Source organism: Notamacropus eugenii, chromosome X (genome assembly GCF_028372415.1).
Source record: "Notamacropus eugenii isolate mMacEug1 chromosome X, mMacEug1.pri_v2, whole genome shotgun sequence".
Classification (NCBI taxonomy): domain Eukaryota; kingdom Metazoa; phylum Chordata; class Mammalia; order Diprotodontia; family Macropodidae; genus Notamacropus; species Notamacropus eugenii.
The window spans coordinates 91969400-91988410 of NC_092879.1; the positions used below are offsets into that span (position 1 = coordinate 91969400).

At 43.8% G+C, this 19011-nt stretch overlaps 1 protein-coding gene across 1 annotated transcript in view; it reads left to right on the forward strand.

The window, feature by feature from the left end:
- The first annotated feature begins 5201 nt into the window (after positions 1-5201).
- Positions 5202-19011, forward strand: part of LOC140515205 (uncharacterized) — a 40216-nt gene continuing 26406 nt past the window's right edge. The window contains exon 1 of the mRNA XM_072625767.1: positions 5202-5440. Within this exon, the coding sequence (XP_072481868.1) occupies positions 5428-5440 (13 nt within the window). The 5' untranslated portion in view covers positions 5202-5427. The remainder of the gene's footprint in view (positions 5441-19011) is intronic.

Sequence of the window (19011 nt, forward strand, 5' to 3'; positions counted from 1 at the left end):
ACACACACACACACACACCACTTGCAACTTGCTTCGACTCTGAGCACAGGTAACCAGTGGACAAGTAGTCACTTGACGTTTGCTGGGGGCAAAGGGCCCTCTCCAAGCAGGGAAGGGACACTGGGTTTGGGCCAGGGCAGACCTGTGCCTTGGTTGGGGTGACTGGGGCTTTGTCGAAGGCTCCAGGACAGCAATGCACTCCTGTGGATGGGAGAAGCAACTGCTTTGGCTTGCTTAGCTCGGTGCCTGGAACATAATAAACACAATAAATGCCTATCTCTCCATCCAACTCGCTCATCTATCTACCTAGGAATTACTAGCAATAAACAGTTAAAATAGAAAGGTACTGGATAACCTACTACCTCCCTCTAGTCATTTTCCTCAGGGTCAAGTCCTCCCTGGCCTGCCCCCTCCATGCACTGAGCAGCCCTGCAAGATGCAGCTGAGGGGGATTTCCTGGTTCTTGTCTCAGCCTTGAGTTAGGGACCTGGCTTGGAACTTTGGCTCCCAACTTGATATTTTCCTGACCTGGGTCTTTCTCTCCCTCTCACTGGGCCTCTGTGCTGCTATAAAACTATAAAACGAAGGACTTGGACTCCATGATCCGTAAGGCTCCCTCTGGCTCTTAACCTGTGACCCTGTAACAGTCAGGTACTTTAGCGAGAGCCAGGCCCAGCAAAGGGCAAAACTCATCCATCTAGAGGGAGAGGCTCTCTGGAAGGAACATGAGAACCAAGGTGAAAAAACCTCCACACCTTTGTAGTCTTAGTGAAGGCATGGATTTGACTTTTCAGGTTAGCGATGCTGTATTAATTAGAAAGTTGCTTAGCCTATATCAAATTGCTTGCTGTCTCAGTGGGGATGGGTGGGGAGGGAGGAAGGGAGCAAAGTATTAGAATCGAATGTTGAGAATTGTTTTTGCATACAACTGGGAAATAAGAAATACAGGCAATGGGGTATAGAAATCTATCTCGCCTTTAGGAAAGAGAGAAGATGGGGATAAGGGAAGGGTGAGGTGTGATAGAAGGGAGGGCATATTGAGGGAAGGTGTAATCAGAATGCAAGGCATTATGGGATGGGAGAAGGGAGAGATGGGGAGAAAATTTGGAACTCAAAATTTTGTGAAAATGAATGTCAAAAACTAAAAATAAATAAATAAACATGAAAAATAATAAAAGAATGCCACACCCAGAAAAAAAAAAAGTTGAGCTTCCCTGCAAAAAAATAAATAAATAAAAAAGAATTTGTTTTCCTGAATTGGACATCAAGGGAAGAAAAGAGGGTCCTCACTCCTTAGTCACTAACAGAATGAAAAATGGCTGGTATTCACTGATCCTATTATGCCGCAAAGATGTGTTGTGGTCTTCCCCATCCTCTCTGGTCCTCTGAATCAGCCCAACACCTTTCTGGTAGGCAGAGTACTCAGGCCCAACATTTCTGAGAGCCTTCCTCCAAAACTCTCAGTTCTCCATATAACACAGTTTTCTCTGGTTTTGCTCTAATGACCCTGGCTGTTAAAAGGGCCACTTCTGGCCCCAACCCCATATGACCAGTTTATGAGAGTGGATGCCACTCCTGGTTGGACGTTAGCCACATACACCATCTTTGAAGATACTTAGTGCTGAGCCATCAAGTCACTCGAGTTCCAGTTAACAGACTTATATGCCAGACACTGTTCACTGGGGAAGTTTGCTATTTACAGAAGTTCTATTGTGTCTCCTTTTGTAACACACTTACTAAATGATCTTCTGTGTGAATCCAAGTTTTTATATACTGGTTTAGCTTAAAGGCAGGCCCATATTTGCTTTCTAAGCCTTGAGATTATACCAAGGGAGGATTAGTTGAAGGAATTAGAAGTGTTAAATCTGGAAAAAAAACAAAACAAAACAAGACTTGGTTGGAAGTGGGATACGATAATGATTGTCAACTCTGGCACCCGGGAAGGACCTTTCCATTTACAAGAAAGGCCTCCTCCAACTGGAATCCATGTCTTTCAGTCTCAAAGAGAGGGACAAGAATTTTCAGGGAGGGAGAGAGGGAGGCTTTTTGAGGAGGAGATAGGAGCAAATTGCCACAATAAGAAACACTTGGTAAGATTGCAAACACTGCCAGGGAGCATTCAGTGTATGTATCTCGCTGAGCAGATGCTACCCATTCTCCGTAGTGCTGGAAAACAAGGACACTTACTCTCAGAGAGGATAATTTGTCTGCCAGGCAGAGAGCCAAGAGTCAAGTCTTTTGTGGTCCAAGGCTAAGTTGGTCTGATGCTAAGTAACAGAAAGTCTTTGCGAGAGAATAGGCAACTATGTGCAATTGTTGTTTGGAAGAATGAGTTGGGCAGTGCTGGGTTTTAACGGAAAATCCAGTTCTCCCTTGACAGATGCTGTTGCTGAAAAGTGGCCATCCCATGGTGGGAAGCAAACTCTGGATGGAGGCAGAATGCAGTCTTTGAGGCCTAGGAGCAAACAGGACAGTTTTCTCTATGGCAATGTTTTTTCCTTCCAGGGACCAGTACTGAAGGCCCCCAAAAGAGCATATCACTCTATTTGAAGCAGTGTAGTCTGATGGGTTGAGTACCAGACCAGTACCAGTACCAGAACCTGGTTGAGTACCAGGTTCAAAACGCTGTCTGTGCCATTGAATAGCTGTGTGCCCACTGGCAATTGATGTCACTTATCTGAGCTTCAGTTCTGCTATCTGTATAGTGGGGCAGAACCAACTTCAGAGGCAGTCATAACTAACAACTCTGGCACACAGGGTAAGCACCACAAAACACTCCAGAGACACACAGCAGGAAAAGGTAGCCTCCAATGGGCATTTTAGGACAAATTCCTTTGAGGTGAAGAGTGACATGAGGCCTTGTGGAGGAGAGACCCCAGAACATTTATCCTGGTGAGCATACTCACACTCTGGAACATTAGCTCCTAGAGCATCTTGAGGCCATCAACAGGAAGAGGGGGCAGGGTAGGACCAGGCCTAGAAGGAAGTGCATCACTAGGAGCTTCCTATTTTAACAAATTATTCTTGTGAACTAAGAGCTAAGTCCAGTTGTTTCTACCTACTGAAGGAAATAAGTAATTTCAGTGTATTCTAAATTTCATGACTCTGGGACAGAGCCTTTATCACTCCACCCTGGTTACAGCTCTGTTCCCAGGGGAACTGTACAGCTCAGATAAGATAGTGCTTTGGAAACTTTAAAGCACTGTAGACATATAGCTAAGAATAAAATGACCACATGATGCAGAGTTTAAGGTCAAATGATGCCTATTGTCATATATTTCAAAAGTCATATAAATTGTACATCTGCATTCCTAAGAGACAGCCTCTGAATCAGGAAGCCCTGAGTTCAAGTCCTGCCCCTGACATATATACTGGCTGTGTGACCCTGGGCAGGTCACTTCCCCTCTACAGAAGTGATGTTACTTTGGATTGGTAGAGATTTGGCTTCATGTAGAGAGCCACCCTATACTGATGAAATCTGGTCACACAGACACATATACGCATATGTACACACACACACACACACACACACACACACACACACAAACTGTTCTTCTACTTCACCTTTTATCCCAAGATCCCAAAGCACTTTGAGAGCTTGAATGATTCCCCATCATCACCTACTTTCTCCAGGCAGAGACAAGACCTCAGCGGTTAAGAAATGCGCCGGGAGCCACAGGAGCAAAGCAGAAACAAAGTCCATTTGGTGTTTCTGTGTTTGCAGTAATGAGCAAATTAAAAGTGCAATCATTTTCTTTGTAATTCAGGGAAACATTGTTCTGCTAACAGTCGTCTCTTACCATCAGAAAGAAGGCTTTTCAAGTTCCCTTCGTGCAGAGGACTCTTTCAGACAGTACCCAATTACGTAAATTGCTGCATTTCCTAATTGTTACTGCAAGGCAACTAAACATTGTTATGTTGACTACTCAAGAGTGGATTGTTAATGGCCTTAATCATCGGATAATCTGGTAATATAATCAATGTCACTGGCATATACCTTCCAGAAACAACAGGCCAAGTTTGATGGACAGATCAGCTGGGAAACACACATGGGTCCTTCAAGGGAGCCTCTCAATCGTGATGTTTTCTCTTTCCTTGGAGAAAGGGAAAAGAGCTGGCTGTTATTTTCCACCTCGACTCCCCAAAATGCCATCTCTCTTCCCTATGTGAAGGGATCTGGCCATCTCCTATTGCAAGCATTTCTTTCCTTTAAAAAACAAAACATGTTTTCATGGATTCTGTTCTCTTTTACATGGCTGTCCCCTTCTAATGTCACACACCACCTCCCTAACAGAATGACTGTGACAGAATTTACATGTCACTTTATTGATGCTGTGTTGGCTCTTACATTGTTTAGTTGGTATCATTCACTGATTCTGACCTAAATTTTTTGGCCTTTGAGTCTTGGACTTCATTTCCATTGGGATAGCTGGTCAGTTCAATACAATAAGGTTTCATTCAGCGCCTACTATGTGCCTGACTATACTACACTACACTAGGGACTGGGGCACAAAGACAAAAATGAAATAAGCCTCAAGGAGTTTACATTCTATTCATATTCTAGATGGTTGGCATTGGAGTCATGGAAGACCTGAGTTCGAATCCTGCCTCAGACACTTATTAGCCCTGTGACCCTGGACAAGTCACTTAACCCTTCTCATTTTCGTTTTCCTCACTCTCAAGTACAACTAAATTCATGACAGATCCCTGTATTGATTGAATTCCGATGTCCTTCAGTGTTGTTTTCTTTTCCATGATTGTGATCACTGGACCAAATGTTCTTCTTGGTTTTACTTGCTTCAGGATACATCAGTTCATATGTGGCTCCTTCTATCTCTCTCATTTCTTTGTATTTATAGTCATTTATCATACTCATATGCCACAAGTTGGATTTGCTTTCAATGTCTATCAATAGTACCATGTCTCCACAGTCTCTCTCTGTCTTTGACCTCTATACCAACAGTGGACTCATTGAATCAAAGGGTATTTTGATTTGAATGACTTTCCTAAGGTAATCTCCGATTGTTTTCCTGAACAGTTGTACTGTTTCACAGCTCCACCAACAGTGCCTAAGTGTACCTGGCAAACATTTCCCAGCAAATGTTTCACTCGAAGAGTTCTCCTCCTCCTTTATCTTTTTGTCAACCCCATGTTCTTCACAAAAGGCATTGTTGGCCTTGCCCCTCAAGCTCCCTAGTACACGACGTTCTTGCATTAGCAATTTTGCTGCCCGAAGCAGGCAACACAAGTGAAGCCCTCAAATCAATTTGTCAAGACAAATGCCTTGGGGGCGGGGAAACCTTGGAAATATCTTGAACCGCAGTTCACAAGGCCCTGAGCAGCAGAGAGACTCAGGGACATCACAGTGTGGGAGAGACACGGAGACTCCAGGATACCCTAAGGCCTCTGTTGGGAAGGACGCTGCCAATGGAAGGAGCAGGTAAGGATCATACAGGGAAGAGTTTACCAGTGGGGAGAAAGAACCTCTATCCAAAAGTTTCCTATTTTAGCTATACTTGCTCATGAGGTTCTGAGCTCAGTGGTTTCAACCTAGAGAAAGAACACAAGTGTCACCAATGTCCTTTAAATTCCAGGGTCCTAGGGAAAGGTTCCATTTGTTCTACCCCAGTTACAATTCTGGATAAGAAAAAAAAAAAATGAATTTCAGTTATCCTGCTCTAGTTTCAGCTCAAGATGAGAAAAGGAAAATGGGTTCCAGTGTCCAATGCAACTCTTACTGGTTCTATGAAAAATAAAAAGGTTTAAAATGGGAATTAATTACAGCTAATGGAGTTGGGGTAAGGGTGAAGGGTTGCTGATGTGGACTTCGGACAGACCAGTAACTAAACAGAAACCACTGAGTGGTCTTGCTTGAGGGAAATAGAATGCAGAAGCTAAGTAGTTCATATTAAGAATTAATCCTCCTGCAATTAATTGAATTGAAGGCAAATATCTATTTGGCTGGTCTGATGTACTAAAAGCAAAGCAAAAAAAAAAAAGATAGCAAGTATGTGCATTACCAGAGAAGACAGATACTCGCTTGTATGACTGTTGGTATCTGTGGTATCTGCCAGATAAGAACCGGGCACAGATCAAAAGAATTTCTTTTTGCAAATGAGAAATGCGGTTTGGGAACAGTTTGAGCCTGGGCTGGTAAAATCTTATTACATTTCCAGTTTGTTTAATGTTCTAAATACTTCTGGAGCTTAGTAAAAACGATGGCATGCCTGGAAATGTTTTTCTCTACATATTTTATTTAACACAAAACTTCATTCTTCTGTCTCTGTAAAGTCGAACATTTCTAGAATTTGCATTGGTTCTGGAATCATGAATTGTCATCAATTCAGTAAGTACTCACTGTCTCCAAGATATCTCGGTCATGTTGTTTTATCTGATAAGTGTCGATCCCTTTTCACACATGAGCAAACTGATGGTTACAGAGATTCAACGAGGCGCCAAAGATGACGGAGCAGGCTTAACAGGGTGGGACACAGCAGCACTCAACCCAGAGTCAAGTGTCCTACTCATCAGCCTGGTCTTTCCCTATAGTATATTAGTTTGGGGGCAGCTAGGTGGCACAATGAATAGAGCACCAGCCTTGGAGTCAGGAGGGCTTGTGTTCAAATCCAGACTAAGACACTTGATCTTACTAGCTGTGTGACTTTGGGTAAGTCACTTAACCCTGAATGCCTCAACTCTCCCCTCCAAAAAAAATGTAAATGAAATATATTAGTCTATTCGCACTCAGATGCACCTGATTCGACAGCATTGCTTAACAGCATCTTAAAGGCTTTTACTCAGGCCTTTGAATCAAGAAGTCCTATTGCTTCTAAGAGGAAATTAAGCCAACCCTAGGTTTGAGATTTTCAATTTAAAGGTGAACCAAAGACAAGCAAGTGGTTTCTTGACTTTGCTGAAACTTTCATTCCAGTTCTGATTTGAATCGAAGTTCAGTAAAATATACTGGGTTAGCAGTCAGGAGACCTAGGCTCAAAACCCAGCCTGTGACTTTAGTCACAAAGATCAATTGGAGGCTTTACAGCAAGCAGGAAGGGACATTAGAGGGATTCTTGGGACTATTCCAAGAACTCTAAACAAGAGAAAACAGAAATGATATTCCAATCAGAGATTTAGATCTCGATGTGAACTTAGAGGTCACTGAATCCAAGGCCTAGTGAAGTGACTTGCCAAAGGTCACATGGTTAAAAAAAAATAGCAGACAGGATTCAAACTCTGGGCAGATGGCTCCAGAACCAGTGCTCCTTCCACTGTGTTGTTCCATCCTCAAGCCCTCTATGGCTTGGTCACATACAGCCTGGAGTCACCATGAAAGTCCATGAAATGTCAGTACTAGCTAGAGGGTTGTCCATCATACACCAAGCTTCACAGGGCTCCTTGTTTGTCAAGTGATTCTTATTCACAAGTGATACAAATGTGGCTGCTATCAGACAGATGGCTCACAATCCAATCTTATTCAATGGCTATGGGAGTTAGTTCAGTGCTGTTCCTTCCCTAGGAGAACAGATATTGTCTTTAGAGATTTGTATATGGTAAGCCATATGTTCTAGGGGCTAGGGCAGCAAAGACAAGCCAAAAAGCAATCCCTACCCTCAGAAAGCTTCTGTTCCACTGGGGAAGAGTTCAACATGTTGACCGAGAAGTAAATACAAAGTGTATGCAAAGTCATTTTAGGAGGGAGAAAAAAACCTCTTGAGGGGATCAGGAAAGGTCTAACTGGAAAGAAAGTGGCCCCTGAGCTATGCTTTGAGGGAAGTCTTTCAAAGGTGGTGGGGAAGAGGATAGTATACAAGGCATGTGGGAACTCTTGTTCAAAGGCATGGTGATGAGAGAAGGAATGGTATACATGGAGAACGTGTAGTCAAATTGGCAAATAAGCCAGCTTGACATGAATAGGAGTAAGATGAAATAAGTCTGGAAAGATGTTTGGGAGTCAGACTATTCAGAGCTTTGAATACCACATGGAGGAGTTTGTCTTTTATCCTAGAGGCTATAGGGAGTCATTGAAGGTTTTTGAGCAGAGGAGTGACATGGTCATGTGCTTTGGGACTATCAGTTTGACAGCAATGTGGAAGATGGATTGGAAATAGGAGAGATTGGAAGCAGGAAAATCAGCTGGGAGTCCAAGTGGGAGAAGGAAAGGAACTAAATTAGAGTAGAAGCTGTGAGTAGAAAAGGTAAGAAGAGGTAGAATCAACAAGACTTGGCAATGAGAGGATTCAGACCGCAGGGGAGGAAAGAGTGATGATTTCTACGCTGAGAAACTGGATGACTGGTAGAATGGCAATGCCCTGGCCAGAAAGGGGGAGGGACTTAGGAGGAAGGAGAAGGAGTTCTCTCCAGGCCATGTTAAGCTTGAGACAGTGATGGATCAGATAGAGAAGGAAGAGATTTCCAGCAAGTAGCTGGTGATAAGGGTCCCGAGAGAGCTAAGCAATAAAAGTTACATGGTCATATCAAGTGGGACTATCTCTATGTAGTACTGGCAAAGAGGCAACAGCGGGTCATGCTGCATACCTGATAACAGGCTATCCTCCAAACTTCAAGAAATTCATTTCAATTAGTTGTATATCTTAATTCTCCATTCATGCTGATGTGTTTAGACCTCCCCCAAATCAAGTGAAAACAACAGGTAACTCAGGGTTGTCAGAAAGAAATGATACAAAACCACATTTCATTCCCTGCTTTGACAAAGGTTTTAAAAAGAGAAAGGAATATAGGCTAGCCAAGATGATCATGGATTAGCTAGAACTGCCATAAGATGGAGAGTTAAGATATACAACTAGTTGAAATAAATTGATAACAAAGAGTTGTTACTAACAGCTCAATAGGAGATTGGGTGGAGGTGTCAAACAGGCCCCTTAGGGGTCGATTCTGAGTTTAACACAATTCAATATTTTCATTTACTACTTAGTGAATGGAGTGGGAAAGAAGCTAATCTAATGTTCTGGTGTTTCTGAGTCTCACAGGATAGGCATAAAATATGGGGAGATCAGGATAAAGGGTAGCTCGGTGGCACTGCAGTGCACATGTTGCAGGATCTGGAGTTAGGAAGACTCATCTTCCTGAGTTCAAATCTGGCCTCAGACACTTACTAGCTGTGTAAGTCACTTCACCCTCAGTTTGTCTCAGTTTTCTCCTCTGTCAAATGAGCTGGAGAAGGAAATGGCAAACAGTTCCAGTGTCTCTTCCAAAAAAACCCCAAATGGGGTCCCAGAGAATCAGACACAGCTGAAAGGACCAAAGACTAACAAGCTAGTGATTGGTAAGAGGGAATCTATGTGAGGTTCTCATGGTCAGGTACAAAGAGCACACGGCTTCTCATCCAAGCTCCGCAGGAGAACGATTTCACTTCTCAGGGCCTCAGTTTCCTCAGCTAACAGGGATGATAATCTTTTTTATGAATAACCTCTGAAGATGGCTGAAAGGGTCAAACATGCTGAACCAGTATCAGTGAGTGGTATCCATGGGAAGTAACATGGTTATTAATATGAGTGAGAGGAATGGATGGCTTATAGGAGACATCAGGGTGATCAGAACAGGTGACCTGAGAGAGACAAGAAGGAGGGCACAGCGTGGGCACAGGCCATGTCAAGCCTCGTGAAGAAAGGGGAAGAGCAGCCTAAATCAGATGCAGAGGGGGGAGAGGGAAAATTTAGAACTCTAAATCTTATAAAAGTGAATGTGGAAAACTAAAAATAATTAATTAATTAATTTAAAAAGAAAGATCAGCAAGAAAAGCGGCAGTAAATAGAAAAGAAAGCTGGAGAACCAGGGAAGGGAAAAGGAAAATCCGCAGAAAAGAGGAATAAGAAAAAAAGAATGAGAGGAGACACTGGACTTTTGTGTTGTAGGGCCCATCAACGCCGGGTACTGATCACCAGTCCTTTCTAAAATGCCAGCATGTGTAGTTTTACATTCTTACTTATTCCTATGTTGTCTATTTAGGTGTTAGATTATAAGCTCCCCGAGGGAAGGTACTGATTGTAACTTTCTCTGTATCTATGGTGCCTAGCTCCTTGACTGGCACATAGTACTCACTTAATCAATGTTTGCTGACTGACTACAACAAGAGAGAAGGAAAGCAGAAACAAAGCCCAGACCTGGTCCCCTTGAGGAGGGAGAAGGGGAATTGAAGGATGTCTCCTGGAAAGGAAAGTCACTGTGAGGGTACCCTCCCCTACACAGAGGCTGCATGGTGGCGATTCCGCTGATCCCGCTGCTAGAACGAGCCCTGGGAACATAAACACGGGGAGTCAACTCCCTGCAGTGTGATTCTAAGATCCACAGAGAAAATAGATTTATATTGCAGGATGTGATAGGAAGCAAAGGGCCAGGGCTGCTGTAAGAACTTCCCCATGGCCTGGTTTATCAAGAAAAGGAATACAGGAGACACTGTGACCAGAAGAAGAAATAAAAGAATGTAGCCACAAGATCTGGACTAGGAGTAGACATGAAACAGCATTGAAACAAGGGGAGAGTGCATGAGGCTGCCTGTCTGTCATTGCTGCTCTGGGGACACTCAGATGTGATACGGCGTTTGAGGGATGTCTGACCAGGGAAAACTAGGTGGAGAAGAGGGTGTGTTAATATAAGTGAGGCAGAGACAGCAAGCCCACATGCTTGGACCCAGACTGAAATGGAAAATGAAATAAATCCCACAAAACAATGTGCAAAAGCTCAGGGGGGCTAGAAGAGGTAAGGGGCAGATTTGTGACCTTCCAGAAATGGGAGGTGGGGGAAGAGTGGGAGGGAAAGAGAGAGAAGGATGGAGAGAGAGGGAAGGAGAGAGAGGGAGAGAGAAGGAGGGAGGGAGGAAGAGGGAGAAGGATGGAGACGGGGGAAGGAGGGGGATAGGGCAGAGGGCAGACTAAGGAAATAAGTTAAAGTAACGATGAATGAACAAGAGGTCTAGCAAGAAAACAGAGGTTGGGGTTAGGCTGAAAGCAGCCATGTTTTCAACATGGCTCTTGAAAAGAAAAGGAGACAGGGTCTGATTGTCTCTGAGGTCCACATGTGAGGAAAGGAAAGGGAGGGAGCATCTGTTAAAAGACCTGAGAGAAGGATCATGAGATGAATTCCAGAAGAAATTCTGGGTGGGGAGGGGAAGGGAGGGAGCCCATCTCAGGGCCTTCAGATGCCATCTAGTCTGACCCTCTCGTTTTCCAGAGGTAGAGATTGAGGCCCAGAGAAGTTAAGGGACTTATCCAAGATCACACAAGTGGTAAGCAGCAGAGCAGGTCCTCTGACTCCCATACCAGAGGAAGGGAAGTAACTGTTACCCAACTGATAAAGTAAAATAGGAGAGGTTACAAGTGGGCCCTAAAAGACTAAGGGCACCCAAAGATGAGTAAAGCAGAAATGAAAGTAGAAATGGGCCATTCACAAGACCCTCGATGGGTTGAGATGCTCCCTGTAGGGCTTGGAGAAAAGAATTCCAAAAATAAGGATGAGATACAGAGGGAAATCGCTTGCTCTCCAAGCAGTTCAGTTTGAACCTCTTCCTGCTGGGCCTTTGGATGAAAGAACCACAGAGACTGGGCTTTTTGTTTTCTGCACGTAATTCAGGAGTTTATGACCTTGATCTGGCCTCTTTGTTGGAAGATATATGTTGGCAGATGGGAATGGAGGAGAGCAAAAATCAGATTTGTGAGTCTGTGGGCCTCTGCAGGCAAACGGGCAGGAAGCCGTGCCCAGCACTGAACAGGAGCAGGAGCAGCAGGAGGAGGAGGAGGAGGAGGAGGAGGAGGAGGAGGAGGAGGAGGAGGAGGAGGAGGAGGAGGAGGAGGAGGAGGAGGAGGAGGAGGAGGAGGAGGAGGAGGAGGAGAAGGAGGAGGAGGAGGAGGAGGGCAAGCCAGATTGCCTTTGGGAAATTGTGTAGTTCTTCTAACGACCTTAAGCTTCTCCCGAAATGAAGGCCATCTTTTTAACATTATTCTTGATTTATTGTGTGCTCCAAGTCATGGAACAGCATGGTTCTCCAAAGGCTTGGTGTTGAGGATCTCTCAAAGGACAAAGGAAGGGCACATGTTGGGCCCAGACAGGCTGCAGAATGTTACAAATGAGAAACCGTGCAGAAGCAGTGGCACAAGGGATATCATCAGAGAAACTACATGACAAGAAAGAAAGATGGAATAATCACACAGCAAGAGCAAGGGCTAACGAATGGCCAGCCTGCAGACTCCACGGGTAACCAGGAAATGTCTGATGGATGAGAGTGAAGGAGGCCCCCCAGCTAGGTGGGCAGAGGCCATGGGCAAAAGTGTCACAGGACAGGAGGGCCTGCCCAGGTCGCTATCTGCATCACCAGAGAGCGCCCCCACAGGTCTTTGGAGGTGGTGAAGTCTGCATCTCCAAATAGTCTTATGAAAGGAGTTCCTTTGGATACAGCATCTTCCTTGCATACAAGAAGAATGCTGTTGAGTGGGGATTCCAAGTAAATGACAAAGGCAGAGATTTCGAATCAATCTGTGAACATAAGCTTATTTGGATACACCTGGGAACATTAAGGAATAAACTTCAAAAAGATGGGGAGAGAGAAGTAGGTCCATTGATTTGATAGGATTTCTGTGTAAAAAAGACTAGTTGTTGTGAGATGGAATGTGGATGATCCCATTGTCTAGGAGGGGAAGGTCTTTGGTCTTGGCATGTTGACTGTAGGCCCTTGTGATGGAATCATGGGAGGACATAGACAAGAGTTGGCTAGGATGAGATGTGCAAAGTAATCAATAAAATTAAAATCTCAAAAGCCAAACCCCCCCAATAAATCCTAAATGGTCAAGGCTTCAGGAGGACACACATAGGCTTGTTCAAACAGAAAGAAACATAAATACTGATGAATGATAGAGGGAAGGGAAGTCCCACTCCTTGGAAGATGCCAGAAAGGAAGGAAGGGTGTTTAAGAATGCTATCAAGGGAAAAAGTGAAGCCAAAGGCAAGAAAGATCCTTCTCGTCTGCCAGAGCAATGAATGGAGACAATACGTAGAAAGATCCCAGCAAAGTGAAGCAATAGCAAATATGAAAAAAATAGCAAAACTCACAAAGCAAATGAAAGAAATCTATATAAAGAGACACAGTCAGGGGCAAGAAGAGAGAAGGAGAAGGTCAAGGGAGAATAAAGACACGAACAACAGAGAAGAGAACATGCAACAGTGAGCTCAGGGAAGGACATAGTTCAAGAAGGTGCCGACCTAAAGAATGAGTTTGATGGAGCTGTTTCAAGACCAACCGCAAGTTCAGAGGGCAGGGAGCGGAGATGGGCTACGGCCAAGGTACCAGGCTGAGAAGAAAGTCCCAAGGGATCTCCGAGCAGATACTGAGGCACAAGATCAACCCACCAAAGAGGGAACGAGTTGTTGGGTCTGCTGACCTCCTCACTCTTGAGATTTCTAAGATTCCAAGGACGGCCTCATTCAGCCTTCCTGCAGCATATGGGCTGAAAGTTAAATGCTCAGCACATTGAGGGGAAGATATTAGCAAGCATATTTTTAAGAGAGGAGGAAGTTATTAGAAACTGGAGGGCACTGACCTTACTAAGCACTGACTCCAAGATCTTTTCAGGAATTCTACCACAAAGTTGGCAAGGATGGCAGAGGGCAGGAGGCAGAAGGCACAGCAGGGGGCTGGAAAGGGCCGGGCAAAAGCCAACTGGTAAACTTCTGAGAAACTGCAGACTGTGCCAAAAGAAGGAGGCCTCCCAGTCATTTCTTGTGTTTGGCTCAAGAAAAAACTTTGGACTTGGGAAACTATGGGTTTCTCTTCAAAACCATGCAAAGGGATGGAGTGCCAGCTAAGCCTCAGAAATCAGAGGATGTTCCATACCAACTTGATCCCCACACTCAAAGGATGAGTGGAGAGACAAAGGCAAGGCTGCCCATGAAGCAACAATAGCCAGAATCTATGTTTCTAAAATGCTTTATGATTTGCAAAACACTTTGCACACAAGCATGTACTTGCTCTCCCTCCCTTCCTCCCTCTCTCTCTCTCCCTCCCTCCCTCCCCTTCTCCCCTTTCTCCCTCCCTCTCTCTCTTCTCTCCCTCTTCTATCCCCCTCCCCCCTCTTTTTTCCCCTCCCCCCTCTCCCCCTCTCATTTCCCTCTCTCCTTTCCCTCCCCTTCTCCCCTCCCTCCCTCTCTCTTTCTTTCTCTTGTCTCTCTCTCTCCTCCCTCCCTCCCCTTCTCTCTCTTTCCCTCCCCCTCTTTCTTTCCCTCTCTCCCTCTCTCTCTCCCTCCAATCCACTAAGTATTTCTAAAATACCCTTGCTTTCAAGGACTTTATACTCTACTAGATACTAACAGAAACCTTATGAGGTATTATTTATCCCTATCTTACAGAGGGAGAAATTAAACGTCAGAGAGACTTAATGACTTACCCAAGGTCACTCAGCTAAGAAGGAAGGGAGGGTAGGATTTAAATATGGTACACTGGGAAGAGCACTAAATATAGAGTTGGATGACCTGAGTACAAGTCCTAAAGAGTAAATTTTGCTACTTACTACCTGTGTGACCTTGGATGAGTCATTTAACTTCTTTGGGCCTCAGTTTTCTCTTCTGTAAAATTAAAAAGGTTTGATTAAATGACCTCTCAGGTCCCTTCTAGCTCTAAATTCTTGATCCTCCCCTAACTCCATATCCAACCTTCTTTTCATTATGCACTGCCTCTAACAGAAGGATGTAAGCTCCTTGGGGACAGGGACTATTTTGTTATGTTTGCTTTGTATCACCAGAAGGTAACACAATAGCTGGCAAATAGTAGATGCCTACTAAGTGCTTGCTTATTAAGTGTGCTGACTGAGGTGCATTCAGCTACAGTGAAGGACACAGCTACATTCATGACATCATTTCATCCACAACAAGGTTCTCTAAATGTCCCAAATTCCAGATTCCATGAGCCCAAGTACACTGAGACCTAGAACACCGAGGCCTACACAGCCTCTACAGTTAAAATTGTAATTATTCAAAAGAGATCAGTTTAACCATCCAGGCTGGAAAAAGAGAATGGAGGAAAAATATACGTGAAATTCTCATTGGGCCAGTCCACATCTATGTGCCAGTCACGATACATCTGCCTATCTTGGAGCAACTTTAAGCTGTAAAGTGAACTATGTTTAAACTTGAAAGGGAGCAGCAGAGGAAGCATGGAACACATGTGGAAAACTGGGAAGGACCTTCAATAGTCGTGAATAACTCTTGGCTATGACCATAAAACATCTGTGTAGAGATTCAAAATACGTATATATATATATATATATACATATATAGATATATATGTATGTATGTATATATGTATATATATATATATATATATATATATACATATATAGATATATATGTATGTATGTATATATGTATATATGTATATGCTTCAATCAAATATACTGTGTGTGTGAGTGTTCATCTTTTGTTGCCAAAGAAGACCATGCCATCAGAGAAATAATGACGACTTGCATTTGACTTTGTTTGGAGTGAGGGAGGGCAGTGCAAGTCACCAGCCTCACTTCTCCTCCAGAGCCACCGGAATCCAGTGGCCAGATAGTCATCAGGATGACTGGAGATGACCCAGGATGAGGCAGTCGGGGTTAAGTGACTTGCCCAAGGTCACACAGCTAGTGAGTGTCAAGTGTCTGAGGTGAGATTTGAACTCAGGTCCTCCTGACTCCTGCACTGGTGCTCTATCCTCTGTACCACCTAGCTGCCCAATCAAATATACTAGGCCAAAGAAGAATGTGCATCAATATGCAAAACCACAGAGAGGGGAAACCAGGAGACATGGCAGTGTTGAGTATGTAAAGGAAGAGCCTGGGCCAAGGAGCATCATGGCAGACACTGTGAAGAGAAAGAGAGAAGCTATAAGAGGAAACTAGAAAACAAAAGGAAAGGAAGAAAAAAGTAGAAGCAGGGGGGTTAGAAGTTGTGATTAGAAAAGAGGTGAGTCCTTTCTGGGGCCAATTTTCTTTCTTGCTAGATAAGGCTTGATCTGACCAATGGGAAATGGGAGCCTACTGAAGGGGGCCTCTCTTGCAAACTCAGTCAAGTGCATATAGCCATCTGCCCAGGTGAGAAAGGAGGCTTGGGCTTGATCTGTTCTGCATTGGGTCACAGTTGGATACTTTTCTGTTTCAACATGAAGAAAGTAAGACAATAGTAATTGGGGGTACAGGCTTCAAGTGCTACCTGTCTATGTCAACAGCATGGAGGGAAGGAGGTGGGCCAGGGAAACGGGCAGAAAGGGTCCAACCACAAAAAGGATAGTTGAGTGTCAGACTGAAACTAAGGACATATGGTAAAGCAAGAGAGCATTGAGCAAAGGTACATCATGTGGGGGGGGGGGCAGCGCACAGCTGTGGTTAGAAAACAGAAACTGAGGGATCTGAGGATGGAGACACTGAAAATAGCTTTAAGAGGCTACAGGAAATATAAGGAAGACAACCAGAGTTGATGTGTAGACTATTTTACAAGACAAATTACTGGGGAAAGTCAAAATGGAGATCTGGGCCAGCAGAGCTAGCACCCACTCAGAAGAAAGGCAGGGAGTAGGAACTACACCAACATCTGGACACTAGATATCTCGAATCAAAAACCTGTGTTTTAGTTTAGTAACCTGGCTTAGTCCAGACTATGGGGTTCATAGGTTTTCAAGATACAAGGAGCCTTCGAGAATATCTAATCCTAGGATCATAGTTTGAGAGTTGGAAGGGAACTTGGAGGTCATGTAGTCCAACTCTCTTATTTTACAGAAGAGGAAACTGAGGCCCAGAGAAATGTGACTTGGAACACTCTGACTTAGTAATGAGTAGAGATGAGAGCTCCAGACCTGGTGTCCTTTCTCTCCTGGAGTAAATCCATCTGGACCTGAGGATTTATTTGAGTCTAGTTTGCATTTCTATCTTAGGGAAATACAGGGCACCCAGATTGTTCCGGGGACTCAGTTTGCATATGTGCCCTGGAAGAAAATAGAAGGACACACAGAGGAATTAGGGGCTGAAGAGAGAAGAATTTCTTGCTGTGGCGTCTCTCGATACTTCCAGGTTCATTATTCAGTCACTCAACCATGACCCAAGTCTCCATCCAATGCAGACTTTCCCTTTCTTACTAGGCCATAGAAGAGATATATTGATCCAATAGCAAAAACTATTTAATTAACATGTGAAACAAAATAATAAAAAGGAAAGAATTAAATAACAAAGTATTTTCTACAAATACAAAAGGTTGCAATTTCCCGTAATTCCAGGGCAGCTAGGATGCAATTCTCCTTTCATTCTTCTGATGCCCAGCCCCTTCATTTTATAGAGGAGGAAACTGAGACCCAAAGAGGGAAACTGACTTTCTGCAGGTCACACAAGTAATAAGTAGCAGGTCTCAAAGCCAAGGGCCTCAGGGTCCAAACAGTAATGTTCATAATAATTTTACAGCCCTCAGACATTTGCCAAATACTGTCATCCCATCAACTCGGTAAGGTTGGTGACCTAGCTGTTCTTTCCTTGGAAGGGTTAGAAAGAAAAAGGAGAACAAGTAAAAAAGGAAGAAGAAACAAGTAAAAGAAAAACAAAAAGTCCAAGATTCTAGGAACGTACCGTAATGTTCATAGAAATGTTGGTGCTTTGGGACTGGGAAAGAATTGTAAATATGTAAATACCTTTTTATGATAAATAAAGCCTCATGAGAATAAAATGAGATAATAGATATAAAAGTGCTTTGGAAAGCTAAATACCTTCCAAATGTAAGGTAATAAAGCCTTTCCTGGGAGCAGTTCTTAAATATACCAATCTTTTTCTCCAGAAACATTTAGCTTCCCCATCTATCTGATTTTATCTTCCCCAATTTACTTCCTTTCTATTCTAAAAGTCAAAGATAAGACCAAGAGGCTAGAGCCTAGCAAAAGAGAGATGAGGCCCGGACTGGATTCCTTTCCAAATGGAAGCTCCAATGAGCTCCAGCAAGGTCAGAGGTACCACCCTGGCCCATTCTAGATGGGGTATTTCATTTATGGACCTACTTCTGATACAATTCAATCGAAATCAAATATTTAATGAAAGGCCCACCAGGTAGCAGGCACAGTCCTCTTCAAGAACAGAGCTCCAACAACAAACGAGATTTGTAGACAAAAATGAAATGGTCTCGTCTTTGGGGAACTTCCACTCACTGAGGAGAAAGGGGCTACATGGGACATAGACGTAAGTCAATAACTAGTCATTTCAAAAGGCAGGAAGTGCTAAGGGAGGGGTCAGGAAATGTCTCATGTTAGAGGAGACATCTGAACTGAGCTCTGAAGGCATTGGAAAATGACAGAGCTGGTGAAAAGCTGACCCCTTTCAAGGTTTCCAGAGAAAAGATGTAAGTGGGAGCCTGGGCAAGCATGATGCTCCATTCCAAGGGAGCAGATACAGAGTCACAGGCTCCAGGAGACAAAGACTGGTCATCCAAGTTCTCCATGCTGAGGAGGATGTTGTAACTGACAGTATCCCCAATATCCATAGCCACCAACTCTACCCCTTCTCTAGCCCTCCTACAAGCTTAATATCCAATCCCACTCAAGAAGGAAAGAAAAACCTCCTTTAGAAATTTTCTAAATTTCCAATTTTCTCTGCAATCCATGCTCAGTTATAAGCTTACATTCCTGTTCCTTGGATGTATGGTCATTGGTTTTGATGCCTCAGCCATCCTAACTGAAGTCCCTGCAGGCACCCCTAGACCCCTGCCTGGATTCCCAGGGATCTGCAAGTTGAGGAGGATGGAGGTGGGTACACCATGCAGCTTGACAAGGCTAGACCTGCTTGGGGCCCTTAACTCCTCATGCTTTCTCTACTCACTGCTCAGTCTCCATTTGGTTTGCTTTTTCAGAACTTCAGGTCAATTTGGAAATCCATGTTGAAAGAAATTCATTTCCCAGAGTGTGGAACATGCTTTACATGTTAAAAATGTCAGCTCTAGGTGGGTATGGAAAACGAAAAAAATAGAAATGATAGACTACGGTGTCCAGGATAGAACATCTTT